Source organism: Asparagus officinalis, chromosome 2 (genome assembly GCF_001876935.1).
Source record: "Asparagus officinalis chromosome 2, Aspof.V1, whole genome shotgun sequence".
Classification (NCBI taxonomy): domain Eukaryota; kingdom Viridiplantae; phylum Streptophyta; class Magnoliopsida; order Asparagales; family Asparagaceae; genus Asparagus; species Asparagus officinalis.
The window spans coordinates 42,742,801-42,765,833 of NC_033795.1; the positions used below are offsets into that span (position 1 = coordinate 42,742,801).

Consider the following 23,033-nt stretch of genomic DNA (forward strand, 5'->3'; position numbering starts at 1 on the left):
CAACCGCGAGCAACTAAAAGGCAAAACTAGGCTTTTGAAAAGCTGACTGTCGACCGTGACGGTCGACCGTGAAACTCTCTGGACTCCATACGGTCGACCGCCACGGTCGACCGCAAGCCAACTAAACTCATACTGAGTTTCTGAACTCAGGGACGGTCGACCGTGACAGTTGACCGCAAACTGACATATGCAAAAATCTGATTTTCTGAATTTAAAACTCTGTTTAAAATATCAAATAAATTCAGAAAAATATAAAACTTTGAAAAATGATTGTAGACATGATAATACACATGCTACAAAAATTGGTTTTCTAAAAGGACTTCCCAAATGATAAATATCATTATTTTACAAAATAGTCCAAAACTTGAAAATGTAAACATATGAATTTTGATATTTTGGCTAAACCATATTTTGAAACTTTACAAAACGATTTTATAGACTTGAAGAAAGATGTAAACTATTGTTATGAAGTCTATAAACAATGAATGTAGTATTTTATCAAAATACACATATAATGCACTAAAACATGATTTCATTGAACTAAATAAAATTGATATTGATGAAATCATATATATGCATATAAGTATGAAACAAAAATATGTTTTCTAATTATATTCAATTATTTAACCAAAACATATATGTATATATATAACTATATATATACAAAACCAAAACGTGTATGTGTGTATATGATTGAGCTTAAAGTACTAACACACATAATATAAACTCCTAAACTAAATTACCCAAGCTTGATGAAGGTCTTCAATGAGCTCAACCTGGTAAACTTGCGGATGAAGCTTGAACTTGGATCTTCAACTTGAAATGCATAGGCTTCACTCCATAATTCCGCTAACCTCCATTTGATATGATCGTGAATGCTCGATTCCATCCATCATCCAACTCGTTGTTTGCCTAGAATAAATACGAAAACATAAACACTAGACAAACAATATTAGAAGTAAATTGTTTGTTAAACATCATCAAAACAAGAAGGCCAACATATGCCTCCTCCAAAGGGATCGCGTTTGATAAAAGGTAATAAAATGTAAACTAACTTATAAACTATTTTATTAGTTTAAAATAATATTAGTTAATAATTTGGTTTCATGTTAATATTGTAGATTAATATTATCTCTGCGATGCTGGATGTACGACAATGGCTGGTTTTATTACACCTTATCGTAGCGTGCGTTACCATCTTAAAGAGCAAGACAGTAGAGAACCATTGAACCATCACGAGCTTTTTAATCTTCGTCACTCATCACTTCGATTAAAGATAGAGAGTGCATTTGGAATTTTGAAAAATCGTTTCAAAATTCTAACATGTAGGCCTAATTTTCCATTTCAAACACATGTCAAGATTGTTATTGCATGCTGCATTCTGTATAATTATATAATGATAGTTGATCCAGATGGTCGTTACATAACAGAAGATGTAGTTTTTGATGAAAGGGAGAGTGAATTTGCTAATGAAGAATCTAATGTTAGCATGCTTAATTTAAGCAAAAGGGAACAGAAAGAAGTACAAGCTATTTGGTTAAATAAAAGAGATGAAATGCCAAAGTCCATGTGGATAGAATATTGTGCTTGATATAAGGAAGGGAATGAGGTGGAAATTGGTTTAGGTGATTAGTATTTGTGTTTTGTATTATTTTAAGTGATACCACCAATATATGCTGGATAATTAAATGAACAAGTTTGTTCCCCCTATTATCAAGCTTACTAAAAACCAAATTTTGTGTATCTTTGATATTTCTTTATTAATATATTCATTTTTATGATGAACAAGTTTGTCCCCCCTATTACTAGTATATTATTAATAAATTAATATATTATAAATATTTTAATATTATATAATATATTATAGTTTTTAATAAGTTAGAGTTTATTAATAGTAATATAATATATTATAGTTTTTAATAAGTTAGAGTTTACTAATAGTACTTTAACAATATATTAAAAATTTATGATATAAATAAGTATTATTATATTATGAATATATTATTTTTACATTAACATTTGTTAGCAATAAATTATTTTATTATTAGAAATTATTTTACTTTATAATAGATTATATTATTTATTATATATTATATTAATATTTTATATATTATATTACATTTACTATACAATATATTATTATAATAATATTATCATATTGTTATGTTATTATTAAATATGTTACTATTATATAATATTTTATAATTTTATTATTATATTATTATATTATTATTTATTATCAATAATTTTTTATTATTTTTATTAGTTTATTTATATTTTATTATTATTTAAATATTATATAATATATTATTAATTAAATACTAGTATTTAATAAGCATGTTGATAATAACTCTATATTAATTACATTTAATCTATTATGTTAAATATTATATTAACACCTCCTCAAACTCAAAATCAAAACACTAATTTGAAATAGGTGATGTGTTTTTGATTTGAGGACAGTTTAACTTATAAAACACTACGATTTTCAAATCAAAACACCATAAAAATAACCGTTTGGTAACTAAAGTGTTTCTTTTTGTTGTGTTTTTTTTAAAAACACCATATCATGGTGTTTATTTTTCAAACGTGTTTTCAAAATACCTACTTCAAGATATCATATTATTCTCACAATCAAACTAATTAAGGGGCTTATGATATTTCAAACAAGCAGTTTATGAAATCTCAATCTCAAGAAAATTTGGAGATCAATATACCTTGATCGAAATTGGAGGAGGAATCAGAGGTGACGGAAGCGACCGGAGCAGCGACAGCGACGATGAGGAGCGCATCGGGATGAGGAGACAGTGCAGCGGCGACGACTACGGAGACCCTAGGCGACGCGGAGACAGCTAGACCGACTGGTGGTGGTGACGAAGGGTTGGGGGGGTGACTATGCTGGTCTTTGGCGGGCGGAGCATCGCTGTAGGGGCGATGAATTCGACTGGTAGGCGGGCGGGATTTTTCCGAACTGGGCGACGGGTCGGGCGAGCGACTCGAGTGGTCATATGAAGGCTGAGTCCTGGTCGGGCGACGACCGATCTCCGAGTCGGAGGATGGAGCGATGGGGTCGTGCGCGATCGAAGGAGGGGCGGCGATGGGTTGTCTTAGGGTGGGGAGAGAGAGGACTCGGGATGGATTTTGGGGGAGAAATAAAAGCCACGGGAATCTCAAAACACATTTTAGGTGTTTTGAGATAAGCGTTAGATTTTTCTTTTTGTATATGGCCAGCTCAAAAAAACGCTTCAGTTCCCAAACGGACTGATTTTTTTAAAAAAAGAAACGGAAACAAAAAAAACACCCTACTTACCAAACGCTCAGTGATATCTAAAACATCTAAAACATCATGATATTCAAACGAATCCTAGCAAATACGAACATGATAAAATAACATATCCAAGCTGTAATTTGAACCATTTGCATCCTGACTCACCGCCCATACAGCAATTAAAAATTCTCTCCTGAAGTCCAATCCATCAAATTCGGATTGACATATATAAAAATACAAAATTAAAAGTGAGATGGGGAAAAAAAACAGCTCATCAGCTCCCAGATTCATCCCCCAACCATGCCCTTCTCCTTCGCCGGCGCCGTCCAAGACGAGGACGGTTTCGGAGATTTCACCTTCGTCTCCTCATCTCCAACTCCTCCTCAAAATCATCATCCTCAACATCAGGATCAAGATCGAGACGACGACGATTGGGGCGATTTCGTCCAATCCCCTCAAACCGATCCAAACCCTAAACCACCACCATCTTCTTCTTCATGGCAGAAACCCAAGGGCGCCATTCCTCTCTCGATCTTCGGTGGCCAAGAAGAAGAAGACCAAGAACAAGAGGAAGAAGCTGAGCTGAACTTGTTCAATCACAACCGCAACGGGCTCTCTTCTTCTTCGCCTGCAAAACCCTTGGTCAGAGATGTGAAAGATCTGATCTTTGATCTCTACGCTCAGCCTCCTGCTTTTTCTGCTTCTGTTGGCGGTGGTGATGCTAATGGAGATGATGATGGCAGTTGGGAATTTAAGGATGCTTTCTTGCCTCAGAAAGGAGGGATCAACGGCGTTCAGGTGAACACCTTATTGAATTCGAATCTTGGGTATTTTCTCATTCTTATGCATGTGCAAATAATGCTACTGCACCTGTTTTCATATGTACAGACTGTTGGTATTAGTTCGGAGGCTGAAGGTGAAGCCGGGGATCGCCCTAGACTTAGCAATGGTGAAAGTGAACTTTTTGGTAATGGATATGCTGCGCGTAAGGGAACTAATGGGTTGAGTTTTCGATCGGATGTTGTTCATTATAATTCTGTTTCAGACAGATCAAAGGAAACAAATTGCGTTAGCAATGGAAATGGGTCGCACCCCAGATTGCAAAATGAGCTCGAAACCATTGACATTAAGGAAGGTGAAAAATCTGGGTCTCTAGAAGAGCAGGTATATTTCTGTATTCTGAAAATATTTCTTTGTTGGTATTATATAACAGTTTTGTATTCTGAAATATATATCTTTGTGGGTATTATGTAAAGAACAGAAGTCTCCGGGTGCTGAGGATCAAGTTTTTATGCTTGATAGCGGAGTTCAGGTCAGTAAGCATGGTTCTCTGCATCAGTTGAGTAGTTCATTACTTGTATTACTTGGTAGAACTCAAGGAATTTGGAAGTTTTGGCAAGAAACTGGTTTTTATATATCTCATCTTTACAGAACTATCACAGTTAGTACACTTTGATAGACTAGACGTAATAACGTAACATCTCGCCCACCTTTTAGAAGTTGCCCTTGTCTTGTAGAAAACTGAATCTCTACTCCTACTCCTAGGTTGCACGATCATAAACTCTTACTGGTAAAGGTGGTTTTCTAAGGTGGTTTTCTTGCTTGCCTCTGGAACTTTAAGATACTCTTTCCTGCTGCAGAACTTTAAGGTTTCTTTCCTACTGACCAATGGACTTTCTAGCATTTATGGCAAGGCCCTTGTTCATCTACATGGAGGCTTTGATGCCATGTAAAGAGCTACTCAGAAGATATTGCAAGTCTTCAAGTGTTATTGTGCTTCATAACCAACCCCAAGTACATGTGAAATGGGTTGGATTACTGCTGCTCTTGAAATTAAAGCTCACATATATTCCCAACTGCTACATTTCCAATTGTCATCATCCATTGGTTATGTTGCAATAGTTTGCTTCACTTGCTGAGGCATTAGTCATAGTGTCTGCTTCTCTCAAAGGAGAGGTGAAGCAAAAAATACCACGGCCTTTGGCAGCTAGGATGAGCGCCTATGTGGTTTCCTGCTTATCAAGTGCTTGATCAGTATCATACATTTTTGGAGGAGATGCCTATGGTGTGTTTAGTTTTAGTTAATGTTATCAAAGTAAAAAAAAGCCTTGAATTTAATGTGTTTCATCGTAGTGCCAAATGTATCCTAAATTCAAAAGCCTCTTTTTACAAAAGTGAAAACTACAGTAGCTTCCGTGATAAATATAGAGCTTTTGGGACAAAAGAGATAAATATATTCAGTATATCATGGTTTTATATACAAGTGTAAGACTAAGGAGTCTAGTATCTTAAGCAACATGGGACTAAAGAAGAGGAAACAAGTATGAATATTTACAATATTTTAACACCCCTCTCAAACTGTAATTAGGTTAACTAAGGACAATTTCTGTGAAGAAAAAGATGTCATTGTATGATGCGAGCCTTGGTGAAGAAGTTCGCAACTTGTAGATCGATGTTCAGTCATGGTAGGCTGATGGTGCCAGCAAGTGATGACGAGTAAAATGATAGCCTAACTCAATTAGTTGCCTGTTCATGAAAAACAGGGTTGCTAGCAATTTTGGTTACACTAATGTTGTCGTAGTGTAGAGGAGTCGTAATTGGAGAGGAAACTCCCATGTTGAGAAGAAGTTACCGAAGCCAGATGATCTCAGTTGTGGTTGATGTCATAGCTCGATACTTGGATTCGACATTAGAGCAGGAGACCACATCTTATTTCTTGGACTTCCAGGAAATCAGAGTTACTAAGAAAGATGTAGTGTATGGTCGTGTATCTTCAATCTGTGATATTGCTTGCTCAGTTGGCACCATTGTAGGCACTGGAGATAAATAATGAGGATGCTGAGAAGAATAGAGCTCTGGTTGGAGTCTCGGAGGTAGCGTAGTATGCGAAGTAATACAGATTGGGGAGAGAAGTGAGGTGCAACGACAAACTAATAGAGGAAATGTACAACATATCAGATGTTAGGTCTGGTGATGGTGAGATAAACCAAACTTCCGTCGAGATGTCGGTATCTGGTGTCATCAGGAAATGGATCACCATTAATGGATTTGAGGTTGATGTTCAATTCAGAGGGCATTTAGTTTGGGTTGGGGTTCGTTAGTTTTGCTTAGAGAATGATGTCTGCAGTGAACTTTTGTTAAGATAGATGATAACCAAAAGAGGTTTGATAGATTTCTAGCTTGAGAAAGTAGTGTAGGTCGTCAAGATATTTCATCTCAAACTCTTGTTGAATATGAGATTTGATTTTGTTGATTGTAGATGGGTTGTCGCCAATGATGATCATATCGTTGATGTTGAGGAGAGGGATTGTGTGGTGTCCACTAGTAGAGGAGATAAGCATGACCGAATCGTTCTCACCTGGAATAAAGCCCGCTAGTAGCATGGTCTATGTGAATCTAGCAAATTATGCGTGTGGTGCCTGATTGAGACCATAGAGGGCATGCCTTAGGTGATAGGGCACACCTTAGGTGATAGACAAAGCCTTTGGAGTGGGAAAGTCTAGGACTATGGTCATCTTGGCAATGAGAGCTAAATTCTTGTAATAGTGCACACGGTATTGTCATGTGAAGCTCCTGGAAACTAGCCGAGACTTGTGTTGCTTAATAGTTTTGTCTGCTCTCATCTTAATCTTATAAGTCCACTTGCAGCTGATAGGGGTCTTGGCCGGAGGGAGTGGAGTGAGATCCTAGGTATAGGTTTGCTGAAGAGCTATAAGTTCTTTCGCCATTGCCTATAGCCACTCAGGACATTTACCTGCATCATAGTAAGAATTAGACTCCTGATAATCTGACATCATCATAATAGCGTTGTGAAAAGTGATGACGGTGAAGTTGAGGTCAGTATTTATTGGGTGGTTGGCAAGCTCTAGATGAATATCTTGGCTCGAATATAATCTCAGTGGTAGGTGGATGATCTGGTGGGGTTAGTAGATTCGTTACAGCAGGAGTTGAGTAAAGAGTGACTGTTTGCTCGGTAGAAGGACTATCTACTGGAGTTAGCTCCAAAATGGAGGGTGACATAGCAAGAGTGGGTGGGGAGTTATGGCAGATGTGTTGAGATTGAGGAATATGAAATATATGAGGGCAAATGGTGGGGAAGGTATTAGTGGAGACGATAGAGCGTAATATGGAAGGTGTTTGAAGAAGGTTATATGTGGAGAAATATGGAAATGACCAGAATGGGATCATGACAGTGGTAGCCTTTGTGATGAAAATTAGAAAAGAGGAAAGTTTGTTTCGCTTTAAGGGCGAAAGTTGGATAAAACATGTGCAGCCGAAGACCCGAAGGTGAGTAACTTGGTTGTGATTAGTGTAATTTATTGAAAGAGTGAAAGGCCTTTTAGAGTAGATGGGAGAGTATGATCGATGAGATAGACGCTTGTGAGCAGGGCATTTGTCCAGAATTTAACGGCTGCGGAAGCTAACATGAGGGATCTGGTAGTTTCTAAGAGATAATGTCTTTTAGCTATGTTGTTTTGTTGAAAGGTTTATATGTAGGTGATTTGGGCGAGAATGCCTTAAGAGGCTAGGAGTTCAGTGAAGCAGCGACATTTGTATTCCCCTACTGAGTTTTAGCGTAGGTTTTGATTTTTGTGGAGAACTGAGCAGAGATCATGGTGGTGAACCCTCTGTATATGTCATAGGTATCCGATTTTTTCATGAGGTTGATTCATATGAAGCGTGAGTTATTATGAATACATGTGGTGATTTCTACCACGATGAGGGTAAGAGTATAGTTCACAGATGTCTGTGTCTATGAGATTAAAAGGTGCAGTATTGATTTTGTTGCTGTGTGAAAAAAACAGTACTGCATGTTTTGCTAACTTGCGACCAGTGGGCTCATGACTGCAAGTGGTGGTGTGGGTAAACAATGATTGTTGCAAGGGGTTATGAGGGTAGACAATGATTGCAGGAAGAGAGGTTTGCAAATGTATGAGGCCCATGACTACTGGGTGTTGGTGGGTGTATTTGGTTAATGGGTTAAAGGTGAGTGTGGTGGGAATTGGATTTGATTGATGAAGGGTGGATGAGCGGTGGTAGTAGAGGTAATTGTGTGTGTTTTTTGTTAAGATTTGGAGAAAAGAGATTATTGGAGTGTTCTCACTCTATACTTTATTATTTATAGAGATGGATTGATTACAAGTTAGTTTCACGGGTAATGTGGGACTAAACCAATGCTAAATTAATACTCTCTTCTAACATTCTCCCTCAAGCTGGAGCATATATATCATGCATGCCTAACTTGTCACAAATAAAGTTAACCCGTGTTCGATCAACTGGTTTTGTAAGAATGTTTGCCAACTGATGTACTGTCGATACATGTTTTGTCGTGATGGTTTTGTCCTCGAGTTTCTTGCGGATTACATGATAGTTGATTTCAATGTGCTTGATTTTCTCATGAAACACGAGATTCTCAGCAATGTGAATTGCTGTTTTATTGTCGCCATATAGATCCATGGGACCTTCTGAAGGAAGACCAATCTCTGTCAATAGATCTCTAATCCAAACCATCTCTAGTGTCACATTTGTTAAAGCTTTGTATTCTGATTCTGCACTGGATCGAGACACAATACTTTGTTTCTTACTTTTTCAGGACACTAGATTTCCTCCAAGGAAGACACAATATCCAGTAGTCAATCTCCTATTAAAAGGATATCCAGCCCAATCTGCATCAGAGAAGCCTACAACTCTGATGTGTCCTTGATTTGAGTAGAGAATTCCTCGTCCTAAAGCCTGCAACTCTGTTGTGTTGAGGCCGACATTGGCACAGGAGCAAGAGCAGAACGACGATGATAAACTTGAATTGGGTCGTTAAACTGAACTGAGTCTTTGCCAGCAACGTAAAGAGTTTGTCAGCGGATGAACCACTACCGATAAACAATGACTCTTGCAGGATCAAATAATCATACTTATCTGGTGATAATAGAGATGGAGAACTAGAATGATCGGGTTTATCTTCAAAGAAGGTTACATCAGCAGATAACACAAGACGATTGAGTGACGGACAGAAACACTTGTAACCTTTATGCTTTTGGGAATAACCAAGAAAAATGTCTTTAATAGATCGAGAGTCAACTTTTTATTTATTTGGATTGTGATTATGAACAACACAGAGGGCTAAAAATCTTTGGAGAAAGCGGAAAGAGATCATCGTTGGGGTATAGAATCTTGAAAGGAATTTTATCTTACAGAACAGAAGAAAGCATTCGACTAATCAAGTAACATGCTGTTAAGATAGTTTCCCCCCAAATTTTTTTGGGAACTTGGCGATGGAATAGCAAGGTCCGAGCAATATCAAGGAGATGTCTATCTTCGTTCAGCAACTCTATTTTGCTGAGGAGTGTAAACATAAGAAGACTGATGGATGATCCCATGTTATTCAAGGAAACTAGTAAAGTTGCCATCTAAATATTCCTTTGCATTATCAGATCAGAAAATTTTTATCGAAGACTTGAATTGATTGACTATTTCAGAATAAAAGAGTTTAAATATGGAAAAGACTTCAGACCTAGACTTGAGAAGATAAATCCAGGTAACACGAGAGTGATCATCCACAAAACTGACAAAGAATCCGAATCCCAATCTAGAAGTTATTGGGTATGGCTCCAGACATCAGAATGAACAAGATCAAATGGCTTAGTAACTCTCTTATTGACTCGATTAGGATAAAACACACGATGGTGTTTGCCAAGTTAACACGACTCACACTCTAATGAGGAAAGAGATTTGAATCGGGGATTAAGCAACTTGAGAACAGAGAGAGGGATGTCCTAGCTGACAATGATATTGTAGAGCTGATAAGTTTCTGATACAAGCTAAATGTTTGGCGCCCAATTCCAGTTTATAATGGTCGTTCTGCTAACGTCTCATCCTAATCGTTTTTCTCGTGATCAGGTCCTGAAAGATAATGTGTGGGGAAGAATACCACTGTACATTTTAGAGATTTTGTGATCTTACTAACAAATAGAAGGTTATAGGAAAAACTAGGAAGATATAATACAGGGGAAAGAGAAAACTAGGAGTATGATTGGTGTTGCTAACATCCTGAACAGGTGTACGTGAACCATCAGCTAATATAACTGAATTAGATGTAGGGTTGAAAGATGACAAGATACATTGATTCCCAGTCATATGATCAATGACACCTGTATCTATAATCCAAGTATTAGACGAAGATGATGTAAGTAAAAGATAACGGGGTACCTACACTTTTGAGAGTAGCGGATAAGGAGGAAGATGATGTTTGTGAAATCTGATACTGTTGGAATAATTAAAATTGCTAAAATTAACGCTGCAGCTCCGCATCATGAAAGACTGACTGTAGTTGACTTTCACTATCAAGGTTATTGATAGCGTCGCGTAGCGGTGATGCATCATTAAGGCTATTTGGGGCTATTGCGATAAAATAACGGTAAAAAACGTAAAGTCAAATAGCGGTCTAATTTAGATATGTATAAATACTAAAAAAAAGATTAAAAAATCTAAAAAATCCAAAAATACATATTTGATGATTTAAAGAGATCCTAAACATGAAATAGGCATGTAACCATCACGTAATACCGAAGATGACTGGAGGAGTCAAAGAGTCGTCGCCTTCGAGAAGAGCTGAGCGGTGAGAGGACTACCCTAAGAGGAGCTCAAGTGAAGGGGGTGAGAGGAAGTACTGAGGTAGGTGCCAGAGGCTATGAGAGGTGACGGGAGTATGCCGAAAATCACAGGAGACGGTGGAATGCAATGGTCAATGATAGGGTTTAATTTAAAAAAAATAAACCTCAAACCACTTTTAAATTGTAGTCAAAAAGCGGATTTCGCATGCAATCGCCCAATATTTACCGTTATGATACACTATTAGCTGTTTTTGCGAACGGAAAGCGCATATTCCGTAATATGTCACCATTATTAGGCGATAGCGTAGCGGGAAGGGAACGTTAACGCTATTAGCGCTGCTATTGCGGGGCTATTTATCGCCATTTATAATAGTGTTAACTATCGAATGAGGTGAAATTATCCTGAGCAGTCATGTAAGCATCCTTAGCCTTCTTCTTTTCCAATTCAGAACAATTATATTTAAGATGTCATGGCTGATGGCAGTAGTTATAAGTCTTCGCTGAGTCATCGTCATGAGTATTTCCGCCTTGAGATGGACCTTCACGGTTACCTCGTTGACCACCTCGGCCCCCAAAACGACCAGTGTGATAACCTCCTCTTCAAAGTTTCCTCTACTTTTAGGATTACCAGTATGACCCCTCATCTATAAGAGTGCCAACTGAGTGACAAGCGCAGAGCGATCCATAATGGATGTAAGTGGTTGTGCAGGAACAACGTTCTTCAGAAAGTGATAAGTCTCAGTCAGAGAACTAATGGCGGAGCTCCCCATGATTTGTGGTCAAGCAGAGGAGTAAATGGTATCTAGGGTACCCAAGTTGGTGAGTACCATAAGTTTGTCCTATTGGTTCTGTATTTGTTTTACATCCCCAGTAATAGAAAAAATTTGACGAAGTTCCTCAGCCTGACGATTGAACTCACCATAATGATCATCCATAGGTTTTCCATCATGTTTCTTACGAAACAGCTCTTGAATTACTTCATATGCCCGATTAATATTGCTGTTATCCCCATGGAGGTCTTGCAAAAAACACCAAAGTTTCTTCACTATCATACAATGAAGAACTAAATCCTGAATTTTAGGCTCCATAGTATTAAGAATTTGATGCAAGAGAACACTATCATCCAATGTCCAAGATTTCGGTATCGGAGTAGGAGGGTCTATCAACAAATAGCTAGTTTTGCCTCGGTCTGCCACGTTGATTTCAATAACACGCTTTGACTGGAAATAATTAATTCCATCAAGCTTCCGGTCAATGATTTTACCAGAAAATATCTCCGAAACTTTCGTCTGGACCGTTAACTCAGAATTCTTGAGTTCTTTAGATCCGATCATGAAACAAATGAGTAGAGTTCAAGACGATACCCTCCACAAATTGTACTCCAAATTGGAAACAATCAAAACATGTCCAAGTGTAAGATAATAATTCTTGAATTAGCCAGTAGGCTGAACAAGTTCAAGAACCCTAATGTTTAATTTTGAACCCGAAGGTTAAAGTGCAAGAACCCGAAGGTTAACATGGAATCCGAAGGTTTTTTAATTTAGTTTTTTAATTTTATTTATAGTACAATTTCCAAATCTGATTCAGATCCGAAAACAAAGAGGGAGAGGGGACAGATGAGCATGGCGGCGATAGCTGATCTAGACGAAGACGAAGACGACGGGCGGCAACGGATCTGGACGAAGACGGCGGAAATTAGGGTTAGGGTTAGGCTTAGGAAGTTGGATTAGTATTAGGGTTAGGGTTAGGGATAGGCTCTGATATCAAGTTAAGATTTGGAGAAAAGAGATTATTGGAGTGTTCTCCTCACTCTATACTTTATTATTTATGGAGATGGATTAGTTACAAGTTAGTCTTACAGGCAATGTAGGACTAAACTAATGCTAAACTAATACTTTCTTCTAACAGTTTTTATGAATTGATTGGTGGTGGGCTAGAGCAGATAAGTATAGGCTAGGTAGCATGGACACGAGGCATGGGTAATTAGTAAAATATAGAATACAGCGACACGTCATATAACACACGTATGATCAAATACTGAATGAAAATACCAATAACATTTGTATATTTTTTTCTATTATCTATAACAATTAAGAATCAAGTTAAATCAAACCAAGAATAAGATTTAACAACAAAAAATTTAGTTTTGACTGCATGAGATAATACGATGGCTGTTTTTCAAATGTTTAAATGATGGGTTTTAGTTTTCGGGTTAAAAAACAAATGGTTTTGAACCTGATATTACTAGAGAAACTAATTTAATGTATAGGTAATAGGGATATCGGGGTTTTCTTGAGCCACAAGTGTCCATGGAATGTCTGTGGAGACTCAGTGTCGAACACATGTTGGACACGAACACGACACCCACAACGAAGTGTCTGTGTTATCTAGGCTATATGTATAGGTGGTGGGTGAAGTTGGTGGCAATCGAGGTGTATGTGCGGAGTTTGTGAGGGCTTGATGGCCGGAGACTAGGTAAGACGCTAAACAATGGTGTTAGAGTGGATGATTGCTAGGGGTGGGTTCAAGTCTGTTGATGGCTGGAATTGAACTGTCTAGTGGTGATGGAGCTTAAGGGGCTTGAGGTTGTGGTGGTAGAGTGAGGCGGAGCGGAGGCAGGTTGTTCTCAGTTGTGACGATGAGTGGCCGTCAATGACGAGAATGGTAGGCTTGCATCGACGGTGGGTTGGAAGCTATAGCGTCGACAATAAACGATTGGCCAAGACGGTAGCAGGGCTAGCCGTAGAAGAGGATTTTGGTTAAGGTTTGCGATGCAGGAGCAGCAACAACGATTCTCGATCGAAAATCTCACGATACCTTAGGAATTGCGTGATTCATGATCACGTGGGATTTGGGTGGTGCTCACTGTTGATTGCGGGCGGGTGAATCACGTGGTGCGTGATTGGAGTGGGGTGGGCCTACATCTTGATGTTGCTAAGGGATTCAATGGCTGAGATGTTATTTAGGCTTGGGATTTTTGTAGAGGGATTTGAATGAGTGGTCTAATACTATGATAAATATGGAGCTTTTGGGAGAAAAAGGATAAAAATCTTCATTATATCATGGTGTTTATATGCAAGTGTAAGACTAAGGAGTCTAGTATCTCAAGCGATAGGCCAAGGAGTCTAGTATCTCAAGTGATGTGTATCTAAAGAAGAGGAAAAAAGTATGGATATTTACAATATTTGGCATTCTATTGTATTTACCTCTAAATTACTTTTCTTGTTTGTTTAAAAGTATTACTTCAAATAATTACCAGTGGGATTCAATTTTCCTTGTCTTGCCTATTATTTTAGGAAGTAGACTTGGGTATGATCAAAATATTGTTTCACCAATTTTAGAAGTCAATGCACCCACACATGCTATTTTTCAGAAGTAATACATCATATACCATTTTGCTTCATGAGGATGTAGTATACAAGTTAATTTAGGTCCGTCAAGGGTCAAGTCTAAGTTCGAATGAACTTGTTTTAGATTTAAGGCTACATAGCACTTAGATACCTTATAGTTTCACTCCCTTAGCACTTATATGCCCTCAGTTGTATTTCATAACATTTATATATCTTAAGCTGTTCAAAATTGACACATTATTTATTACCCTTTGTTATGCAAACATGAAAACTTTTATCCGAAAGTTTTCATATAACATTCATATGTTAATTTTAGAGCTATTTAACCATTAATATTTGTTAAATTACTATTAAACCTACCCAAATTCTAATTTAAATGTACCTAATTCTATGTTAAAAACAAATTCAGAAAGATTTAACAATGAATTCAACAAATTTGCTAGACATAAAGTTATAAAATTAGCATATGAATGTTTTATGGGAACTTTTGATAAAAAAAATTATGTTTGCAAAACAGAGGGAATTATCGTGCCAATTTTGGACAACTTAGGGTATATAAATGCTATGAGATACAACTGAGGATATATAAATGCTAAGGGAGTGAAACTATAAGGTATTTAAGTGTTATTTAACCCAGATTTAATTACTGATGTTTTGAGTTTTTGAGGGCTCTTTTTTATTTTTAGATTATTGAGAACCTTAGTTTGTTAGGAGTTCAATAAATTAGTTTAATTAATCAGATAGATGAGTTAAATATTAATTGCTATTAAATGGATGATTGAACAAAAATAAAAGGCAATTTTTTTGTGGGGTTTCAGCCTGCCTAGTTGGGAAGGAAGTGAGAAAAGGGCCCAAAATCAAATTGGATTATGATCCAAGCTACATATAGTGTGTTTAGAAAAAAAAATTACTGCATTGTGATTTGTTTATCCACTTAGTACTTTTGTCCTTCACATTTTGTTCTTTTTTCTCTCTATCTATATGCACAGATCATTTGGAAACCATAAAAATTATGCTGACATATAAGGGTAGAAACTCTTATTGTCTTGCAACCCTTCATCTACATCCCTGTTCATTATGAAATAATTCATCTACTTTCTTGAAAAGTCGAGTTAGGTTTAAATCATATCCCTTTATATTAAAAAGCCGAAGCTACCACCTGTGTGTTTGCGGAAGAAGGTAGAAGTTTGTGGTGCATAGGTGGGACCCATCAAGTAGTGTCTAATATATGTTTTTAGTACCTGGTGGGACCCCAGATAGTTATGTGTAACTGGGCTTGTGATTTCTGCTTATAAATCCAAGTTTCCTAGTGAGGTTGAGTAATAAATAATAGGGATTTGCTTATAAATCCAAGTTTTGACCCCATTTACTTTGAAACCCACATTGTTCTTTACGTTCTCATACACTAAAAACATAATGTTTATTTACATACAATTATGCACATGCCTCTATAATATAAGGTGCAAAGCGTCATACTACGATATATAGATATATACTTTCAATTATACAGTTACATGCTATAGGATGTGTAGCTAATTTTTCGTAGATGTAAACTTTGTATTTTATATCTTGGGTTCAAATATAAACTTTGCATTCTGAGTGTTAGAACTATGTGTGTTTTAAGTAAATGAGTTAATTTTGGTTACTTCGACGCAATTTTCCCTTTATATAAACAAAAGTCACTCAAGAATAAATTAAAGGTTGGATTAATAACAAAAAAAGCAAGATTTTTAAGGCTTCCCCTTTAAATGTTAGGTTATTTGCATTTTGGTACTTAAAGTTAGAACTTTCTAACTTTGATACCCCGAATGTTTTGTTTGACACCTTGCTACTCTAAAACTTACACTTTTTAACTTTGATACCTAAGAATTTTTTTTCCTAGCACTTTGATATTCTAAAACTTACACTTTTTAAGGCTTATTATGAGCAGTTTCAAAGATTTGAGTGACTAATATAGAATTATTGAATATTTGAGGGACTAATATCCAAATAAGACTAAATCTTGTGTGAATGTTTGATTTTAATATGTAAACTACTTAGAAATCTTCTAAATTATGTATTGAAAGTTTATACAAGGTTCAAACAAACTTAGTTGTTGAATGTATACATTTTTATTTAAAGTTTGTGCCTTTTTATCAATAAATTTAGCGTGTCATTCTTATAGAGATTTACTATTAAATTAGTTTCTCCTTTTATCCAATAAAATATTACTTCTTATCAAAAGAAATAGGCTTCAAAGTGAAAATGTAAATAACTTTGGGGTAATAAAAAGGAAAAATTTTGTTTTGAAGGTTATAACTTTATATGGATACATTTAACGTGACATTCTGATGGAGATTTACTATCAAATTGGTTTCTATCTTTATCCAACAAAATATTATTTCTTATCAATAAGAAATACTCTTTAAGGGTTTTTTCTAACTTAGTTCCTTAAATCTTTATATTTTGGAATTAGTCCTTCAAATCATTTAAATGCTATTGGGCCCCCTTTTATTAAGCTATTTGAAATTGGTCACTCAAATCATTGAAATTGCTATTATGCCCTCTGATATTTTTAGTAATTTGAAATTAGTTAAAGTGTACAGTTGCAACTATAGTGACCTATTTGAAACAACTTATAAGAATTGAGAGATCTAATCAGAATTTCAAAGTACAACAACTCCATGAAGCAGTCATGTGTAATGCACGTGCTTCTTCCTAGTATATATATAAAAACCATAACTATGAAATTGTGCAAAAAATTATGGAATAGATTTGTTTTTAGTATAACCATGTTTTTCTTATTAAAATCAAAGATGAATGATAACTTTGAGATCTATGATTCTTTAGAAAGAATGGTAATAAATTTTTGAAAAATTTACTATTACAAACATTTTGTTTATACGCAATAATTAGTTTAATTAGTTACCTTCAAATGTATTAAAAGGCTTAAAATTTAAATAAATAAAATTAACTTATTCAAACACTTGATAGATTTAAATTGCAGTAAAGTTTTTCAGAGATTGCATCTAGCTGAAGTTAAGGATTAGTTGAAAATACTACAAGTATTCATGAACTTTTGCTTCACCTTAAAGCGTATATTTATATTCTGTTTTCCTTACTATACAAATTATATTAAATAAAAAAATCTTTTTGTTATGTACATTATGAAGTATGAACATGATCCTGTAACAAAAGAAATAAAACTTATACGAACACTACTAATAGAGATTAAAGACTAATATATTCTCCCACATGATAGAATAGTTTCTTCAGATTAAGATCTCACATTACAACCAGAGCTACTATAATTTTTACATAATATATTTTGTTTAAAAAAATTATGCCTTTTGCACATGCATTCGCACGTGCAGAAATGCTAGTTATTGATACATTAGCTAAGTGTCAGAAATAAATTGAGGGAAGCGTTTTAGTCTGACCTAGTTTGGCCATGATGTGCCTTGAAATCTTGAAATATGGTTCATCTCTGGACGGCAACTTAACCTGACCCTTTTGCATAGGGTTTTTGTTCAGCAGTTCAGCTCAATTCAAGTTTAGCTTTTTCACTCCAGGAGCGTATGTTCCCCATTGGAGTATTCAGTTGCCCTTCAGTGTTATTCTTTCCAGGCTATTAGATTGACCTTTTGATTTGTATTTTGTTTTTACCCTCAAATGCCTTCAACCCTTGGTCTGGATCTTAGCATGGTCAATCTATGTTATCTTGGTTTCTATGTGGATCTTACTTAAGCCCATTTTCATTTGTCCACCAAATATTTGTTAATGTTCTGATATTGGACAAATTGGATGGAAAACCGATGTATATCCTTGCACATCTCACCCTGTGCAACACTCCAAAAAAATTATTCCAGGTGAGCAATTGCCAAATTTAATAAGAACTAGTTGGGGTGCACGTGCGTTAGGCGTGGTCAAGTAGTTTCATTCTTTATTTTGGGACTATGTCTTTACTATAACTCGTTTGTTAAATATTTGGGGAAAATGCTTCGAGACCTCTTTTTTAATCACGGAATGTGCTGCCCCCTTGATTTTTTCAACAGGCGCCCCCACCCCAAATGCGAGTCATAAATGTGATTTGGCCCCCAATATGGTACAACATTAGCAGTGATTCAAACCTACCCTTTTTTATAGTCTACCCTCATTTATGCCCCCTGTCATGCCCCTCTATCACCATCCCCCTCCTCTCTTCCCCTTTCTCTCTTCCCAAACTCCCCCATGGCCATCACCACTAACAAAGTCGAAGTTGCCATCGACAGTCGACCCACCATAACCATGCACATGCACGACCTCCTCGACGCGATACTAACCAACATAGTCTTCACCCTCAACGATGAAGAACATAATATTTTCTGTTGTTTTTATTTTTTCTATATGTGCGAATTTCCTCTTACCTATTGAGGCACCCTTAAGATTTTAGTCACATGGGAAAGGGATATTGTAGTGACAGGGGTAGTTGTTCCTTTATGAGTGCAGGTCTCTTTCTGGACTTCTTTTTGCCCTTTTTATACGCAGGCCTTAAGTGGCAAAGTACTTCCCTTTTGATTAATCTGTGAATACTTTAGTTAGATAGGATTTCTCTTGTTTTCTTGATACAATTCTGAAATAAAGCGAGGGGCGTATTGATGTAATCAGCTATTTAAGCAGGCTATACATTGTATTTGCCCTGACAAAAGCGTAAGCAGCATTTAAGAGAGCTGTAAAAATAGGTTATCCTATTTGTGTTATTTTCATTATTATACGTGAAAAATGTCTGTTAACCTTCACCCCACTCACCCTCCTCTTTCCCACCCTCTCTTTATGATCAAGACTTAAGGAAAAAATCTCACAATTAGTGATGCGAGTTGCCGTGTGAGCACCCTTTGGTCGCGGAATTACCAAAATGTGGGTTGAAAAGAAGACAACTAAAACACAAGACAATTCAGTATAGCGAAGGAAAATACCTTCTTCTAGATTATGAAGAACAAAAGATTACAATCTCTCTCTCACAATCTCACTAGAATCGAGAACAACCTCTCAATCCTCTCTAAACCCTAATACAAAGATTAGAATCTCTCTCTGATCTAAGATCATAAAACTTATTACAATCTAAACCCTAATCCTTTTGATTAGGATCTTACTTAGACCTAAAACCCTTTAGATCTACATCTTGACCTCTCCTTCCTTTCTCTCTGATTTAAGAAGATAAAATTGATGTTTAGAAACCCTAAACAACCCTTTATATAGGTGTACAAACGTGGATGACAATCTGGTAAATAACCAAGCCCAAAACCAACATGAATTCGTGTGAATAGAAACCCAAACGAACCAGGAAACCTTCATGAGTCGACTCATGACTGAGATGAGTCGACTCATGACCTCATATGAGTCGACTCATAACTGATGAGTCGACTGGTCAGAGACTTTTGCTAACAGGGCTTGAGTTTTTGAGTCGACTCATGACAGGCATGAGTCGACTCAATCTGATAAGTCGACTCATGTACATGTATGAGTCGACTCACAGGTTGAAATCTGGATTCTTCGAATCTGCTGCTCGTCGTCTCGTTCCACGCTTCCTTCTGCGTTTCACTGTACTGATTGACACCTCTATTCTCATACTATCATGAGAATCATCTATCTTTAAGCTCCCATGAGGATTGCTAAGTTCCGAAGAGAAGATACACCCGTATCATGCTTTGATTCTTCGTTCTTCCGACTCGCTTCATGCTCCATCCTATGTTCCGCCGTATCGCTTCACACTACTATTCTCAAAATATCATGAGAATCACCTATCCTCAAGCTCCCATGAGGATCACTAAGCTCCCGAAGCAGAGAAGAAGATACACGTATCAATTAGGCATCACCTGGAATTATCAAGAGAAAACAACATAGTGAACAGATCACCTGTATACTCTAATCTAGTTCTGTGGCAGACTCCATAAATCTTTTTATTTGCTGAGGTTGTATTAGACCTTCAAGAAAGAGGAACAAGTTTTGCATTTTGCCATGTCTGCACTGGATTGCCGAAGCTGATGTTTCGTATGTCCTAGATTTAAGCTATCAGAACTTTAAAGGGCATTCATTCCATAATACCCGTATCTGTCTTCTATGTCCTTTCTTTCTTTTTCGCTGTTCATGTTTGTCACCATTAAATCTCTTCTACTTGGAGCTTGCTGGCTAAAAGAGAGTTTCTTGAATTGTTGCAAGAGGTTGCTTATTAATAGAGAGAATGGCAATTTCCTTCACCTGGCTAAATAAGTTTGCAAAAATAATCTCCTTCAAACAGTTCCTACTCGTAGTGGAAACGACAAGTGCATGATATTAGTCTTGATCTGTCCAAAAGCTAGTCCCATTTATCATTTAGCTGTATAGACGAGAACATATATGCTCATATCTTCTCGAGGAACCTGTGTGGCACAAAAGTTCCTATTGTTTTCTGTATCATTGCCATTTCACTTTTAGAATTGTTGTTGTTGTTATTGTGTCAACATGTGCCTTATTGTGTCTGTGCCTGTGCTTCTTACTTATTAGCAGCCAAATAGGTAATGCTAAATCACCTACATTACCTGCTAGACTGCTATCCATGGAAATTACGGTTACTCAGTACAAGATGTATCAAACACCACATCAGCCTCTTTTATGCCTTGTCTGTAATGTTAAAATAAATCTCTTGTTATTGCTCATTTATCCTCTCTGCTGCACTCTTCCCTGTGTAGCTATGCAGTTGGGTTATTGAAAATAGAGTAATTTGTTTTGCGTGGATACGTTATTCAAAATGAGTCTGATGAATTTCTGCAGGGCGCTGGGGGTTTCTTTTCATCTAATCTAGGCGACCTTATTCCATCTACTTATGCTCAAGAAAAAGATGAATCAAGTGGAATCTCCACGAGACTGAGTAGTTCTTCAAGAAAGCCTAACTTTGCACAAGCAGAAATCAAGGGCTGGAAGTTTCATTCGGTCAATTCTCTTGATGATATCATGTCTAACCTTTACAATGAGCCTCGGCAGACTCATGACGTCTACTCTAGACAACATCCAAGTACCACTGAACCAGACGCAGCTGTGCTCCGCAGGCATTCTGCATTTTCCAATAATGATAGTTTTTCTGATGATGACACTGAATGGGAATTTCATAAGGCTTCGGAGCCAGCAGTTGCCCGTCTGAACTCTGTTTGTAACACAGACAAGAGTTTCTCCTCTAAGTCAACTCAGAATACTTGTTTGGACTTTTACTATAGATTGAAAGAAGGATCTATCTTCTTGATAATTGATCATCTTGACAATCTCAAGGTCAGTTAAAAGTAAACATTTAAATGCATGGAAAGTTCTTAAATGTTATTTGCATTTATTTGATTCATAAAATCTTTTAATATTAGAAATCCCACAAAGCTGCTGCTCTTTCTGGGGAAGAAGCTAAGACACTGAAATTCAATGAGGACATCCAAGTAAGTTTTCTTTTGTGATTTCTGTACTTCGGAAACTTTATGATTATTTAACAATTTCTGAAATTTTACAGTGTACATTTTGATGTCATGTTTCATAAATAAAATGTGAGTCCTCTCAGTTAGAACATCGTCGCATGCCTTATCCACCGGGAGTTAATGGAAGACTAAGTAGACTTTTTGAGCTTGTTATCCATGAATTGGGATCCACTTGCATACACTATTGGCTGTAGGTAGTACAAGTATCATTTGCTAATATAGATGGTGGTGCCTCCCACCCGATCTGAAATATAATGCCTCTTCTCAGGTCCAAAACGAAACACGCATGCACAAAGGTTAGTCTTACAATAAAACAAGTATTTAGTTGATGTTTCATAAATAAAACAAGTATTTTCCCCGTGCTCACAAGGGTGAGTCTTACATGTTGAATAAGTAATATGGAGCGGCTAGCGGAAACTGAACCCGCATCATTAGCTTGGAAGGGTAAAAGTCTGATTTCTTTAAAAATATCTGATAAAGCAAGAAGAATTTGAGATAGTATTCTGAGTATCTGTGTAAATAATTTGTTTATTTTTTTGGATCGCTGATCGCATGGAATATGTTTATAATAGGAAAGATTTTAAGTGTATAAATCTTTATATGTTATATGTTTTTTATAGTGTCTTGTGTTTTATTAATATTTTAAAGAAACACGGGTGAAGTGAAAACCCCTCGTTATCAAAATCAGTCAAGACATGATATCAAATTAATAAATAACAAAAAATTGAAAATTTTGTCAATAATATTCTAAGAGGAAGACTAATTCATCAACTTTAACTTTAATTTGAAACAAGTATAATTTTACATATATGATTATTAGGGTTAATTTTAGAAGAACCCCCTCAACAATGGTGGATGCCTTAGAAAACCCCTCTCAACTATTTTAATTTAAGAAAACCACCCTAAAGATTGAACATATTATAGATAACCCCACTCAGTCTTGAAAATCAGAGAAAACCCCCTCAACTATGGGGCGTCTCACAAAAAACCCCTAATTTTTCACATTTTTCTCACTGAACCCCTATGACGTTATTTCAAAATGTAAAATAACTGAAATTCCCTTTTGAAAAACAACCCATTCAATTACAAAGAACCCTCAAACGGTAAACAAGGATTCAAATTACAGTTCTTTTTGCTCTCTTTCTCCTCTCTTTCCCCTAAAAATTTAGAGTAATTTTTTTATTATTAAGGGCTGTTTTGTCCTTTTCTCACTCACCTGTTTGTCATGTGACAGTAAAGTGAGAAGAATTCATGGGGAATTCTCGAATTTTTTTAATTTGACGGGGTTTATCTACAATAAGCTAAAACTTGAGGGAGTTTCTCAAAGTGAAATAGTTGAGGGAGGTTTTCTAAGACA

At 36.4% G+C, this 23,033-nt stretch overlaps 1 protein-coding gene across 1 annotated transcript in view; it reads left to right on the forward strand.

Moving 5' to 3' along the window:
- Positions 3,450-23,033, forward strand: part of LOC109830722 — a 26,784-nt gene continuing 7,200 nt past the window's right edge. Inside the window, exons 1-5 of the mRNA XM_020398084.1 lie at positions 3,450-4,066; positions 4,157-4,432; positions 4,530-4,580; positions 20,994-21,485; positions 21,572-21,640. Of these exons, the coding sequence (XP_020253673.1) occupies positions 3,569-4,066; positions 4,157-4,432; positions 4,530-4,580; positions 20,994-21,485; positions 21,572-21,640 (1,386 nt within the window). The 5' untranslated portion in view covers positions 3,450-3,568. The remainder of the gene's footprint in view (positions 4,067-4,156; positions 4,433-4,529; positions 4,581-20,993; positions 21,486-21,571; positions 21,641-23,033) is intronic.